The sequence below is a fragment of the Emydura macquarii genome, unplaced genomic scaffold (genome assembly GCF_026122565.2).
Source record: "Emydura macquarii macquarii isolate MOO-44397 ecotype Brisbane River unplaced genomic scaffold, CSIRO-AGI_Emac_v2 contig_2369, whole genome shotgun sequence".
NCBI classification, from domain to species: Eukaryota; Metazoa; Chordata; order Testudines; family Chelidae; genus Emydura; species Emydura macquarii.
Window position 1 is genome coordinate 303,186 of NW_027132506.1, and position 12,905 is coordinate 316,090.

The 12,905-nt window shown below is 55.9% G+C and overlaps 1 protein-coding gene across 5 annotated transcripts in view; it reads left to right on the forward strand.

Moving 5' to 3' along the window:
- The window catches only part of TEX264 (testis expressed 264, ER-phagy receptor), a 101,822-nt gene that overhangs the window by 16,983 nt on the left and 71,934 nt on the right, over positions 1-12,905 (forward strand). For all 5 annotated transcript variants that reach the window (XM_067561164.1, XM_067561159.1, XM_067561162.1 and 2 more), the window contains one exon: positions 6,112-6,333. In XM_067561164.1, the coding sequence (XP_067417265.1) occupies positions 6,112-6,333 (222 nt within the window). The remainder of the gene's footprint in view (positions 1-6,111; positions 6,334-12,905) is intronic.

Below are 12,905 nucleotides of genomic sequence, written 5' to 3' on the forward strand. Positions count from 1 at the left end.
TTGGAACTAGCCACCAACTCATTTCATGTAGGAGCCACCGACCAAGACGCTTCAGTTTTGGTCCCTGTGGGGCTGGATTTGCCTGCGTGACCCTCTCCCGTGACCTTGAGCCGGCCTGTTTCCCACTGAGTTCTCGGCTCTGTTGTATCTCCAGGGGCTGATGAAGAGCTGTGCTCCCACGGGTGCCTTTCCGTTGCCTGCTGGGCTCCTGCGGCAGCAGGGAAGGTGGGACTGTGCAGCTGTGACGGATGTGTCTCGTGCGACGTCCCATGGCCGCGCTGCCCTGGCTGTCTGCATTGGAGGCAGGAACGCCGAGTGGGGGAGCAGGCAGAGATCTGAGGGTTTGGAAGCAGCCGGTCGTAGGTCGGCAGGCTGTCTGTGATGTCTGCTGTCTGATCTCTGATGGATGAACCAATTTGCCTGGCTGAGGGGGGAGAAGGAGGAATGTCAGGTATTTGACCGATGGTTGCCTGAGGTTGTTGTGTGATAGCCCCACTGTATGCCTCTGCAGTGTGATTGACAAGCCCCGGTCTTGGACACTGACTCAGAGAGTTGCCTGGAGTGCGTGAGAACTCTGCCTTCTGAGCTCCCTGATGCATTGTCCCTCTCCCCATCCAAGCGCCCTGCCTGCCTCACTCCTTTCCACTACTGTGTCTGTCTCTTCTCTCCCCCCAACCGCCCTGTCTCTCTCTGCAGACCCTGTTTCTCCTCTGCGCTCTGGAGCCATTTGTCAACACAGGGGTTCAAAGCGATGAGCGTCTAGGAGCAGCTTCCCCAGAACGGTTACGTGCATTGTTCTTCAGGGGCCTTCTGGCTCATTTCTCCAGGTGTGGGCAAGGGACCCTGGAGAACTGCAGCTTCTTAAGTAGACAAACCCAGTGCAGTCTCCTGAAGAGGATATCATTGGGTTTGAGAACCGTGCATCTCCCGCACCCACCATTGGGCCTCACCCAGGTGCTCTCTACCCAGGAAGGAGAGGGGCCATGATCAGAGGTGGTGGCCCTGCTTGTGATCAATGCCTCCATGGCTTCTCGTCTGAATGGGCTGCATTCTCGGAAGGAGGCTGCTGTGCTTGTGACTTGCTGTTTTTCTGGTCTCTGAGAACGTCCCAGAGGTGGTGGTCTTAACTTGATTGAATGAGAAGTGTCATGTTCTGGGCTTGGGTGGAGGCAGTTGGGGTTCGTGAAACGATCTGGAGACCCTCTAGTGCAGTGGTTTTAAACCCTTTTTCGTTTGCGGACCCTAAAAAATGTCAAATGGAGGTGCGGACCCTTTTGAAAATCTTAGACGTAATCTGAGGACCCCCAAAGGTCTACGGACCAAAGGTTGAAAACTGCCGTTTTGTGGTAGCGACAACCTTTCGCGGACCCCTCAGACATAGTTTGCCGACTCCCCGGGGTCCTAAGACCATAGGTTGAAAACCACTGCTCTGGTGGGCATGGCTTTGCTGCCTCTCTGACAGCAGAAGAACAGTCTCTCTGCTTCCTTCATGGGTTGATGAAATTCCTTGCCTCTGAGTCTCTCTGTATCAGACTAAGTGCCTGCCAGAAGTGCATTGAGAGATGCTACTACCATCGGCCGCGCATGGTGCTGCCTTTCTCTCTTCTCCTCCCCAAGGATAAACTGTGTGTGAGTGTGTACGTGTGTGGGGGTGTTGTTTCTATTTTTAACAACAATGTAATGTACAATGGAGACACCCTTGGAAGTGTTGAGAGAAGACGTGTGTCATGCGGTGAAGTGGAAGTTAGTGGAGGGTCTTAGCTCCTGGAGGAAGGAGTTTGTTCCGCAGTGTTGGACCAACCCCCAAGAAAGCACCGTCTCCTGAGCAAACGCATTGCTCACGTGCCCTGCCCCATTGATTCTAGCGCCAGCTCAAGCCATCTGGGGGAGTGGCCCAGGCTATCTCAGAGATCACCTCTACCTCCATGACCGTGACTTCCCAGGCCGGCTGTGTTCCGCCAGAACAATGACCTGCTGATCAGCAGTGCGGGAGGTGGAGCTTTGCAGGGGGCTGGCCCTACACTGCATATGAGATGAGAACCGGCCTGGGCGTCACCGTGCTCCACGTGCAGCCATGGCTGAAGCTGGGCGTCCCCTCAGTGAGTCCTGCTCACACATGCACACGAGCCCCTGTCAGTCACGTGATTTCTTTTCCAGGTTGGAAAGGAAGCAAAAGAGACAGATTGTTGTTGTTTCTATTTTTAAACACACGCCAGGCGCGGGGGTACGATGGTGATGGCACCACACTGGTACCCAGCTGCGCTAGCTAGCGAACGTGCTGCTGTCGTGTGATGCGGGCGTCTCCGCAGAGGGGACTGGATTGAGACCTGCCGCGCGCTGCACATGGGCCACAAACCAACCGGCAAAGGGCACAGCGTCCCGGCTAGCCTGGTGGCCCCTGTTCTCCTTCATTTCTGTTGCCCCTCTCATCCGGTAGCCAGCACCCTGGTTTCCCCTTCGGGAGTGTGACCCATGCAGTTCTCTGCTCAGCTGAGCCCACCCACCAGCTGGGAAGCGTTCAGATGAGGAAGTTGGACAGGCTCGCTCTCTGATGGGGCCCAAGAGTTTGACAGCTGCCCTCTGGGCACCCAGGGAAGTGAGTGGGTCTAAAGCCATCTCCCCTGGGTCCAGAGAGTGACTGATAACCCTTCCTGGTTTGTAGAGGCTGCTGTGTGGCTCATGCTGCAGCATTTAACAGGGATCCCAGTTTCTCTAATGGAGAAATAGAGCATTGACAGGCAACGTTCAGAATGCAATAGCAGTCCTTTAGGATACCCCATGTGCCCTGCGTTAAACTCTCTCTGTCGGTGGTCACAGTCCTCTTGGCTGAGGACAGCTAGACTGGCCTGACCCCACCAGCAGCAGTGCCATGAGCTATATTTGCTGAACGCTTCCATGGGGGGTTGTAGGAAGATCATGGAAGAGATGCAAGATGGTCCAGTGGTTACGGCACTAGACTTGGGAGATCTGGGTTCAAGTCCCTGCTCCGCCAGACTTCCTGAGTGAACTTGGGCAAGTCGCAGAGCCTCTCTGCACCTCAGGCTGTGTCTATGCTACCATGCCACAGCTGCGCCGATGCAGAGTCTCCCGTGTAGCCGCTCTAGGCCGGCGGGAGAGAGCGCTTCCGCTGGCATAATTAAACCAGCCCCAGCGAGCAGCGGTACCTGTGTGGACAGGAGCGCGTCTGCCACCAATGTAGTGCTGCCTACACTGGCGCTTTTGTCAGTGAAACGTCTGTCCATCGGGGCGTGTTTTTTCACACCCATGGCCAACACATGCGCTAGTGTAGACAAAGCCCCAGTTCCTCGTTTGTAAAACGATGCTGCCCTTCTCACCCCAGGGTTGCGAGGATAAATACAGTCAAGGCTGAAGGGTGCTCAGGTGTGGTGATGATGAGGGCCAGAGAAGAACCTTAGATAGAATTAAATGGTGTGTTTTGTCTGGTTCCCTCAAGCTTGACTCTGTGGCGAATACCTTAACCTCTTGCTGTTTTTCCACACATTTGCTCTGCTCTGAACATCCATCGACGGCCAGCGAAGGGGAAGCTTTCTCTGAGAAGAAACAGGCTGGGTTTGTGGTTGGTGGCAGAACGCTGAAGTTCTGTTCGCAGCTCTGCCACTGACTCGCCAAGCTGCTCTGTGCCTCAGTTTCCTTCTCTGTTAACTGGGGCGGGCGGTAATAATACTTACCAAGTAATCTTCATTCTGGTGTTTCTTCCTTTCAGAGTGCTTGACTTGGGGAACCAACAGATGTTCTTTTCATGGCCATTTTTCCTCGCCTGTCCACGAATTGATTAAGTGCTTCTGCTCTTTGGTTAGCCACATTGGAGCACTGTTTCTTTGAGTCTCACAGAGTGCTATGGGGTTGTTGTGTGTGGTCCGTGTTAGCATTCTGGGGGGCCAATTCAGCTAGCTGCAGCCTAGAGTAAGTGGGGGCATCAAGGCTGCGGGCCGGAGTCAGTGGTGACTGAAGCAGTGATCTCACTTATCCATCAGCTGTCTGTTGATTGTAAAATTGATACACATGACATTGCTGAAAATGTGTGTCTGAAATGTGCCGCCCTGTTAGCAGCTGTTGGTCCTGCTGGGAAAGGAGGAAGTTGGATCTGCTGGTGACCATAACCCACGGGAATAGTAGGGAAGTGGGACTGGCTACAGAGAAAGAAGAGAGGGAGGATCCAGAGTGTGGGCTGAGCAGTGTTGAGTGGGGAACCCTACGAACAGCCAAGGCGGGAGGAGAGGGTTTGAGCTGATCATTTCTATGTTATGGTTAATTTCTTTGTCAATAAAGCTGAGCCCAAGAAAAGGGTGGATTCGGACTCTGCACAGTGTGTGGTCTGAGTCAAGAGCAGGTTGGGAAAGGCACACATGACTTTCCCATGTAGGCCTGTCTGGCAGTCACGGGGTGCAAAACCAGTGTGTGGTACAGGCAAAGCAGCTAACAGGAGTCCTTCCCATTCATTCCAACGTGCACTCCCCAACACTCCACCATCCAAATCCATCTCTGTCATCGGAGGGTGAATGCCGACTTCATCGGGAGTAGCACCCACTTATGCTGAGATGAATTGGTCCCGATCCAATGGAAACCAGATCATTCTTAGCTCTGCTCACTGGGCCCCTGCATCAAATGCCAGATTTGTGCACGTGACATTACTTGGCCGCTTAAAGCCATTCTCCAACCAACCTCCCCCGGGCAAGTAACATGTCCTGCCATTTGTGTCTGAAGCTGCCTGCTTAGGAAGTACTGAAAATAAGTTTTCCCACATTCTCTAGGCCGAATTAATATGCCAGTCAGTGGGTAAAATAAAGTAGGCTAGCTAAGGCACTGCACGTAGCTGAGATGGCAGCGCTGGTTCTGGACTGCAGCCCTGGGAACTTGAGGGGTTTGTTTAATATTCAGCCAGCAGATTCCTAAAAAGCCAGTCTGCACCGTGTGGTTCTTGGCTAGCAGGGTAGGAGAGGGTAGATTGTGTAGAGGTTGCCGCTGTCACTCACTTGTTGCCATTAACATAAATAGTCAGCATCACTAGATAATCAGTGCTAGCTCATTGGGTCCTGTTTAATACTGTCGTCGCTTAATCTGTCTGGCTCTTGCGAAGAAGAGTAACAAATGAGCCCACAACTGCAGAGGGCTGAGAAGAGAATATAGCGTTCGTGCTCTGCTCGTCTCTGTTGCTTTCCATCTGAAGATCTCACTCTGCAGGCATTCAGGTTCACAGGAGGGGAAGGCAGTAAAATGGGGAAACGGAGGCACAGAGCAGCTAAGTGACTTGCTCATGGTCACCCGACGAGCCATGGGTAGCACTGGGAATGGAATTCACGCCTCTTAATTCTGAGTCCCCTGCTTTCAACAAGAGGTAAAACTGCAATCCCGTTCCGTGTTCAGGGAGAGTCGCGTGGTCTGGCAAAGGATGGATAGCCAGGCTCTCCTGAGCTCTGATCCTGGCTCTGACACTTGCTGTGTGGGCGGCTGGGGGTCAGTCCCTCACCCTCTGGGCCTTCTTTTCCCCAGCTGTGAAATGGGGGCCATGCTCCCCTAGCACAAGGTGGCGGCATTCATGTATCCGTGACTGGAAGGTGCTATTTCTGCCTGCCTGGGGGGGAAGCTGACGCCCAGGTCATCAGCTTTCAGGAGGAGGTACAAAAACAAATGGTGTCCTCTGATTGGCCCAGCTCCACAGCAACATGTTCTCGGGGTGCCCCACCTTTACCCGACTGAGGGCTGCATTGGCAACTAATTTGCATCTATTTTACATCAAATTTACATAAAACTAATGCACACTCCCCTACTATTTGCCTATGTTTGTCTCTTCCTTGTTGGGTGAATCGATATTGTTTGTGGGTCAGATTCATCAGCAGTTAGAGCAGCTGACCAGTTTTGTGTCCCCCCCCCGCAGGGCGCAGCTTGCCAATGTGCAGCATTTTGGAGCACCTCCGGCAGCTGCTCCCCCATTTCCTTTAGGTGTGTTATTCCTGTCCTGTGGGGGTGACTCCAGCCTCTCCCCTACCTATGCCTGGCAGGTGGATGTAGACCCTTATGAAAACTTAGGCGGCTGAGACTCTTCTCAGGCTTTTTCCCCTGATGCCACGTGTCATTCACTCATTTCTTTAGGTGCCACCTGAGAAATGCCGCTGCATTGTGGGCTGCATCCTGAGTGAGGGGGAGGAGAAGCCGTCTGAGGAGCTGATCCGACTCTTCCAGAAGTTTGGCTTCAAGATCTTCTCCTTCCCGGCTCCCAGCCATGTGGTCCTGGCGACCTTCCCATTCACCACCCCCTTGTCCATCCAACTGGCGGTGAACCGTGTCCACCCGGCCCTCGACACTTACATCAAGGTGAGTGACCGTTGTGGGCCGAATGTGTCAGTTTCATAGCACCCCAGCAAACACCCTCTCTGCCATTGGCTGTTGTGGATGCAGTGAGTTATCTTCTGGTAACTGCCTCCTATTTGGTCACATGGCCCAAGAGCCTCGCCAGCCATTGGCTGTTGTGGATGCAGCAGGTAATTTACCCGTAATAACTTCCTCCCATTCAATCATGAGGCCTTAAGTCCTCTCCTGCCATTGGCTGTTGTGCAAACCTCCCGTTATTCCAATGGGGCTAGGTAGCGTTCTCCAGCTGGTTTATGGTTTAATGGGTTGTTTGGCTTAGAGTGTACTAGACATATTTCTCCAGTCTGGGTACGCCCCTGCTCTGCGTGTATATGTGGCAGGGCCCTATAAGCTAGTAATGCGCAGCATGCTGTTTGTAAAATTATTTTTGTTTTAGCTGCTTCTTTCTCTGGAAGGTGGTTGTCACTATGGAGGACAGGTCCATCAGTGGCTATTAGCCAGGATGGGCAGGGGTGCAACCCCTTGCTCTGCCTGTCCCTCGCCTCTGACTGCCAGAAGCTGGGCATGGATGACGGGGTGGATCATTCGATAGTTGCCCTGTTCGCTCTGAAGCACCTGGCATTGGCTGCAGTCGGCAGACAGGCAACTGGGCTAGATGGACCATTGCTCTGAGCCAGTATGGCTGTTCTTATGTTCTTCTTATTACACTCTCCTGGTTCAGGATGGTATGGTTGATATGGGGGGGGGGTGTGTGCGTGCGTGCGTGTGTGCGTGCGTGCGCGCGCGCCCTCTTCTGGGCATCTCCTGCTCCATTGCATTTTCTTTCACATCTCCCTGCCAAGCTGTATTCTCAAAGTCCCAGGCCCCCTCCCCTAAAATCTCCTCGAAGCCGTCCGCTGAACACCCTTCCTCTCTCTCTGCTTTGCCAAGGCTGTTCCTGCCAGTGCACCGGTTCCACAGCAGGCTGCTCCCTTTGCAGTTTTAGACTCCTCTGGGTTCCAGCTTTCCCCCATCCAGGGAGCAGGGGTACCCGTCACCCATCTCAGACGTGGGCGCAGAGCTGAGTGGAGCTGTGCCCTGGGAGAGGGACCTTGCACCTGGCAAGAAAAACGTCTTCAGGAGGTAGAGCTCGATAGGCGAGGCTGAGACCTGATGAGTGCGGGCCCCGGGGCGCTGAGCCTGCAGAGTGGAGACGTTCAGGGTTTTTCATATTTAAATTGTCTTGTGACTGGGCTGATCAGGAATAGAACTGGCTGGAAACAACCTGATTCCATGCAGGGGGGCACACCCATAGCTCTGGGGCTGCATCTCTGTCCTGATCTGCAGCCCCCCTCTGTTCTGTCCAAGGGGCCGTCCCATCTTGGCTTGGACCTGCAGCCCCTGCTGCTATCCCGCCCCTCTCTGTCAGTGCATCTCAACCTTGACCTGCAGCCCTTTGAGCTATTTCCGACCTGGGTCTTGTGATATGCAGTGAGGCGCTAGGACCCTGCAGGTAAAGGCAGGGCTGTTCTGCTGGCTGCTAGACCTGTTGAACCTTAAGTCCAATCAAGCAGTCTGAAAGGATGGGTGCATTTCTGAGTGCAGAGAGAACTGAGGTCTGGGGTGGTGGGGACCCTGCACAGAAGTGCCCAGGAACATCCGGGCTGGGAGAGAAACATAGGCTGAGTTTTGTTTTGCTGTTTAACACAACGCTGGAGGCAAACATCAGGAGGGGGGGAAGTTGGGATTATCCCCGGTGTGCATACACTTGGATCAGCGCAGAGTGGCGGCTCCCATCTCTTTAACAGAGATGGCCTGTCCTGGCTGATTACGTTGGTGGCTTAATGATGTGGACAAATGGAGATGCTGACGGTAGCACCGGCCTCCTTTGAACGTAGGGGGCCTGCACTGGGATTTGAAGCTGTGTCCGGAGGGGGGGAGGCCAGCACTCTCGTCCTGCTGTGGCACTTACCCATCAAACGCCAACATTTTCATCCGTTCATATGGAAGCAACTATTTATAAACCTCCCGCTCCTGGCGCGAATCCCAGCCCTGCGGGAAACAGAAATATCTTCATCCTACTTTGTGTTGCAGGCTTGCTGCTCGGCCAGTGTGTACCTACGGGGCCACCCAGGAGAACCAGCCTTTTCTGTTCTGTCCTTAGGCAGATTCCAAGGGGGGCTAGCAGGAGATGCACTATTCAGACCCACATCCCGTTACTAGAAGAGCGGGTTTTGGATGCTGGCAGAGACTCTGGAGACCAGAACACCTGTGCCATTCCCAGTTCTCTGCTCTCTCCCTGTTCTTGTATCTCAGCTCTCTCAGTGTCTCGTCTTGGAAATGCCCTCCTGGGTGGCAGATAACAAGGGAGGAGGTGGGTTACCTGGAGCCAGAGGGTAGCAGAATGTGGTCAGGGCCATGGGACCGTGTTATGAGACAGTTCCCATGGGTGACTCTGCCGGCCCTGGGGTAGGTTGTCGAGATGACGGGGGGTGAGGAGGGTGGCTGGGAGAGCCTCAGGTTTGTTAAATCGGTGCTTTGTGGTGCAGAGATGCCATTTTCTGGCTCCGGGAAAGGTCCTGAAGAGCGCATCTGTCACACGAGAGATGAAATCATTAGAGCTAAAAAGAGAGCTGGGAACACCTGGCAGCCTTTTAATGAGAGCTGTCTTTTCTATTTAAAAAAAAAAAAAAAGGGAATCCAACATCTCGGGCTCTGAGGTGTTCAAAGCGAATGGAGAACAGGAGCGTGTCCTAAACAGAAACTGTCGCCTTTGAATCGCCAAGGCAGGGCTTGCTGTGTTCAGGCAAATGGCCCCCAAACCCACGTGTGCTCTCAGCACCGCCGGAGCGTGTCCCCGTCAGGGAGCTGCAGTGGATTTTTATCTCAGCCTCCTGCTCTTGGACTGTCAGCAGTGGGAATCGTTCATTGTCTCTTGGGAGACCCGGGGATTCAGGTCACATCAGGGTCATCCCGGCACCTGGTCCTGAGCCATGGCCAGGATCAAACCCTGTTTGATTTGTAGGAGAATCTCAGGTCGACCCAAGCCTGTTTCACCCCCAGTTTGAAGCAGCAAGTATTTAGGTCCTACTTGGCACTTTTCATTTGTAGCTCTTGTGACAGGGTCAGACTAGATGGCTACCCGTGAGTTCTACTATTTGAGCCCAGGGTGGGTGGGTGGACACAAGCCCGCCCACCACTAAAGGCCCCTCCCCCAGCCTAAGGGGAGGAGCCACCGGATCCAGGACTCAACTGAATACGGGGGACATCAAATGAGAAAACAGGAAGGGGTGTGATGGTCAAAGGGTCAAAGAGAGGGAACCAGAAGGGGACACCGAGCAGAGAGCCCCGGACAGCGCCCACTGCTCCCGGAAGGTGTCAAGGGAGCCAGTGGACGCCGCCCAGAGGAACTCTGCCCGGATGCGTGAATACACAAGGGAACGGAAGTAGGCTCCACAGTCACAGAGCGCTCCCCCTGCCAACCTCCTCCCCCTGGTGTTATAGATGGCCATTTTCACCAGGGCCAGGAGGAGGTTGACGAGGAGGTCCCGCGAATTCGTGGGGCCACGGACGGGGTGCGCGTAAATAAACAGGTGTGGGCAAAAGTGCAGCCAGAACCTCAGCAGGAGGTCCTGGAGGAGCCGGAAGAGGGGCTGGAGCCTGGCGCACTCCAGGTAAGCGTGCGCCAGGGTTTCCCTCACGCCGCAGAAAGGGCAGGTGTTGGGGCGGGGGGTGAACCGCACCAGGTACACGCCCGTGCTCACGGCTCCATGGAGGAGCCGCCAACTGATGTCCCGGGTGGGCCGCGGGGTCAAGGTGGAATACAGACTCGCCCACCGGGGGTCCTCGCCCTCCACAGGTGGCATCAGGTCCCGCCACTTGGTATCAGGGCGGGACGTGAGGGCGAGGAGATGAAGGGTGTAGAGCATGAGCGTGTAAAGATGGGCCCTTGGTGCGGTTCGAAAGGGGACCGGCTGCAAGTCGTGCAGCCGGCTCGGTGCATGGGGAGAGGGTGGCCGGGTGGGCTCACGGGGCTGGGGCCCGATGAAAAGTGCCGGAGGGCCGGGACTGAGGGGCGGGCGGGGAGCACCCTCTTGCAGGACCCGCTTGAGGTAAGCCTGAGCAGTGGGGGGAAAGACTGCCCGCACCCCCTGGAGTATGCGCCGGGGGGTTTGAAGGGTGGAGAGCCCCATGAGCCAGGCCAGCACCTGGGGGTCCCCCCCAATCCCCATTAGTCATAGTCCAGGAGGTCTCCGATCTTGGTGACTCCTGCCAGGACCAGCCTCCATCGCACCGAAGGGGCCTCCGCCACCTGCACACCGAGTTGGGGGTTGTGTAGCAGGGGCTCCGCGAGGAGATCCTCCCCCTCGGGGACCTGGAGGCTGAGGCCAGCCTCCAGGTCCGGAGGAGGTCCTGGTAGAAGACTGGCAGCTCAGAGAGGTCTCGCAGAAGACCCCTCGGATGGAGATAAAAGAGCTGCCGGTCGTATCGGAGCCCTCGGAGGCGGCGGAGGAAGGCGTGCGCCAAGTGGCTCCATGCCGGACTCCCTGCACCATAAAAGAGTCTCTGCAGGGCCTGGAGGCGGAAGGCGTGGACCTGGCTGCGGATGCAGCACAGGCCCTGCCTCCCTTCCTCCAGGGGAGACTCAGGATCCCTGCAGAGACCCAGTGCAGTCCTGGCCAAAAGAACTCCAGAACTGTCTTCTGGAGGTAGGCCAGGAAGCTCGAGGTCGGGACCAGGGTGCCAGAGCATGGACAGGACCAGCTGGTTGAGCACCAGCGCCCTCTCCCAAGGGAGAGGCACCGGAGCAGTCCTGTCCATCTCCGCAGCCGCCCAAACACCCTGTCTTCCAAATCCTGCCAGTTCTCTGCCGGGGAGGGATGGGTGGCAGAAAGGTAAACGCCCAGATAGAGCAGCAGACCCGTGCTCCACTGGATGGCTTGAAGCGCGGGTGGGAGAGAGCTCGCCTGCCACCCGGCCCCTACTGTCAAGCAGAAGGCCGATATACCAGCCCCAGGCTCAGCCAGTCCCTTTTCCCCTGGTGGCTGAGCAGGCGTTACGCCAGGTTAATTAACACACCTGGAGCCGATCATGGCCCCACCTAGGACTTGTTGGAAGCCTCCCCTCCAGAGAAAGGCTGCGGCTGGAGTTGTGGAGTGAGGGGAGCTACCAGCGGGTGTGAGCAGGCCAGACGCTGTCAGAAACCAGGCGGGTTACGGGGAAGGAGCAGAACGCTGGCAGGAGAGAGCCCTGCAGGTACAAAGACGGGGGGAGGGAAAACCCTGCCCGAAGAGGGCAAAGGACCTTTCCCAGGCCTGGAGGCCTGAGGGAAGAGACCCTGCCAGAAGGGGAAGATCGAACTGGACATTTGCGTTGGGCACTACCACACCCAGTGGGGCTGCCGGGGTCAAGAGCCTCCCCTGGCAAGGAGGCCAGGATTGGCCCCTGTCCGAGCAGGGCCCGGACATTAAGTCAAGGGCATGGGGCAGTAACCCAGGGAAGCCAGCAGCTTTCCTGAAGCCACAGCACAAGGCTGCTACTTGTAGGATCCCTGGGTTTGGGCCTGGAGTCGAGGGTGGAACCGGGGCCCCCCCACCCCCTCCCTCTACCAGCAAGAGCCCCAGTGAAGAGGCAAGGGCCTTTGAGAACCAGAGACAGGACCGGGACCCAGCAGGGTGAGGCCATTTAGAGCGGTTGCATTACCCTCCCCCACCACTAGAGGGTAGAAGAAAGCTAAGGGATGAAGCAGTTCCCTGACCGGCTGCGAGAGGGAAGCGCTGGCCCCAGCATGGCTGAGGAAGAAGAGCTTTGTCCCAATCTCTTAGCACTTTCTAGAAGCCCAGCCTTCTGACAGCATCATTAGCCTTGTTACACTGGTGGGCGGGAGGAAGCGAGACCGAGTTTGCAGCGACAGAGGTGGGCATAGAATCCAGGTGTCCTGACCCCAGTCTCCTCTTCTCACACCTAGGCAGAAGATGGAGGAGGGATGGGGACCACTGGGGATTCACGGGCCTGCGAGGGTACATCTCAGCAGAGTGATTAAGCAGATCTACGTGTGCTGTGAATTTTCTCCCAGTAACCCCTCCACTGATTCATGGTTTTCTGGGGATGAGCCCAGATTTTTTGCGCTAGGCCACCCTCAGCAAGGTCCCCTTCTCCCCAGCGTTTACTTCTGAGCTGTGAATCAGCTGGGCCTCTGCTGCCCGGAGGCCCCATGCCAGTGCTTCTTGTGCTGGGGGTGCCTAGGAGGGTGTGACACAAACATGCCCCACCCTGCTGCACTGAGCCATCCTGAAATCTCCTCCCAGCCTCATTAACTGGTTCAGTGGCGGGGGAGGGCCCTGTGGCTGTAACAGTGCTTAGACCAAGGCATGGTGTCAGTAAAAGCTGTACCAGCTTCTGTCGCAGCTGTACTAATGCCCTCGACTTCCCACTGCAGCACCCTCTGCACCCCCACTGTTCCAGTTCCAGCTGGTTCATCCTGACCGGTGCCCCCTGCCGTTCCAGTCCCTTACCCCTCACACAGCCTTGCCAGTGCTCCTTGATCCTGACCCGCAGCCCCCTATTGTTTCAGCCTGGGGCTCGTGTGGAGCAGA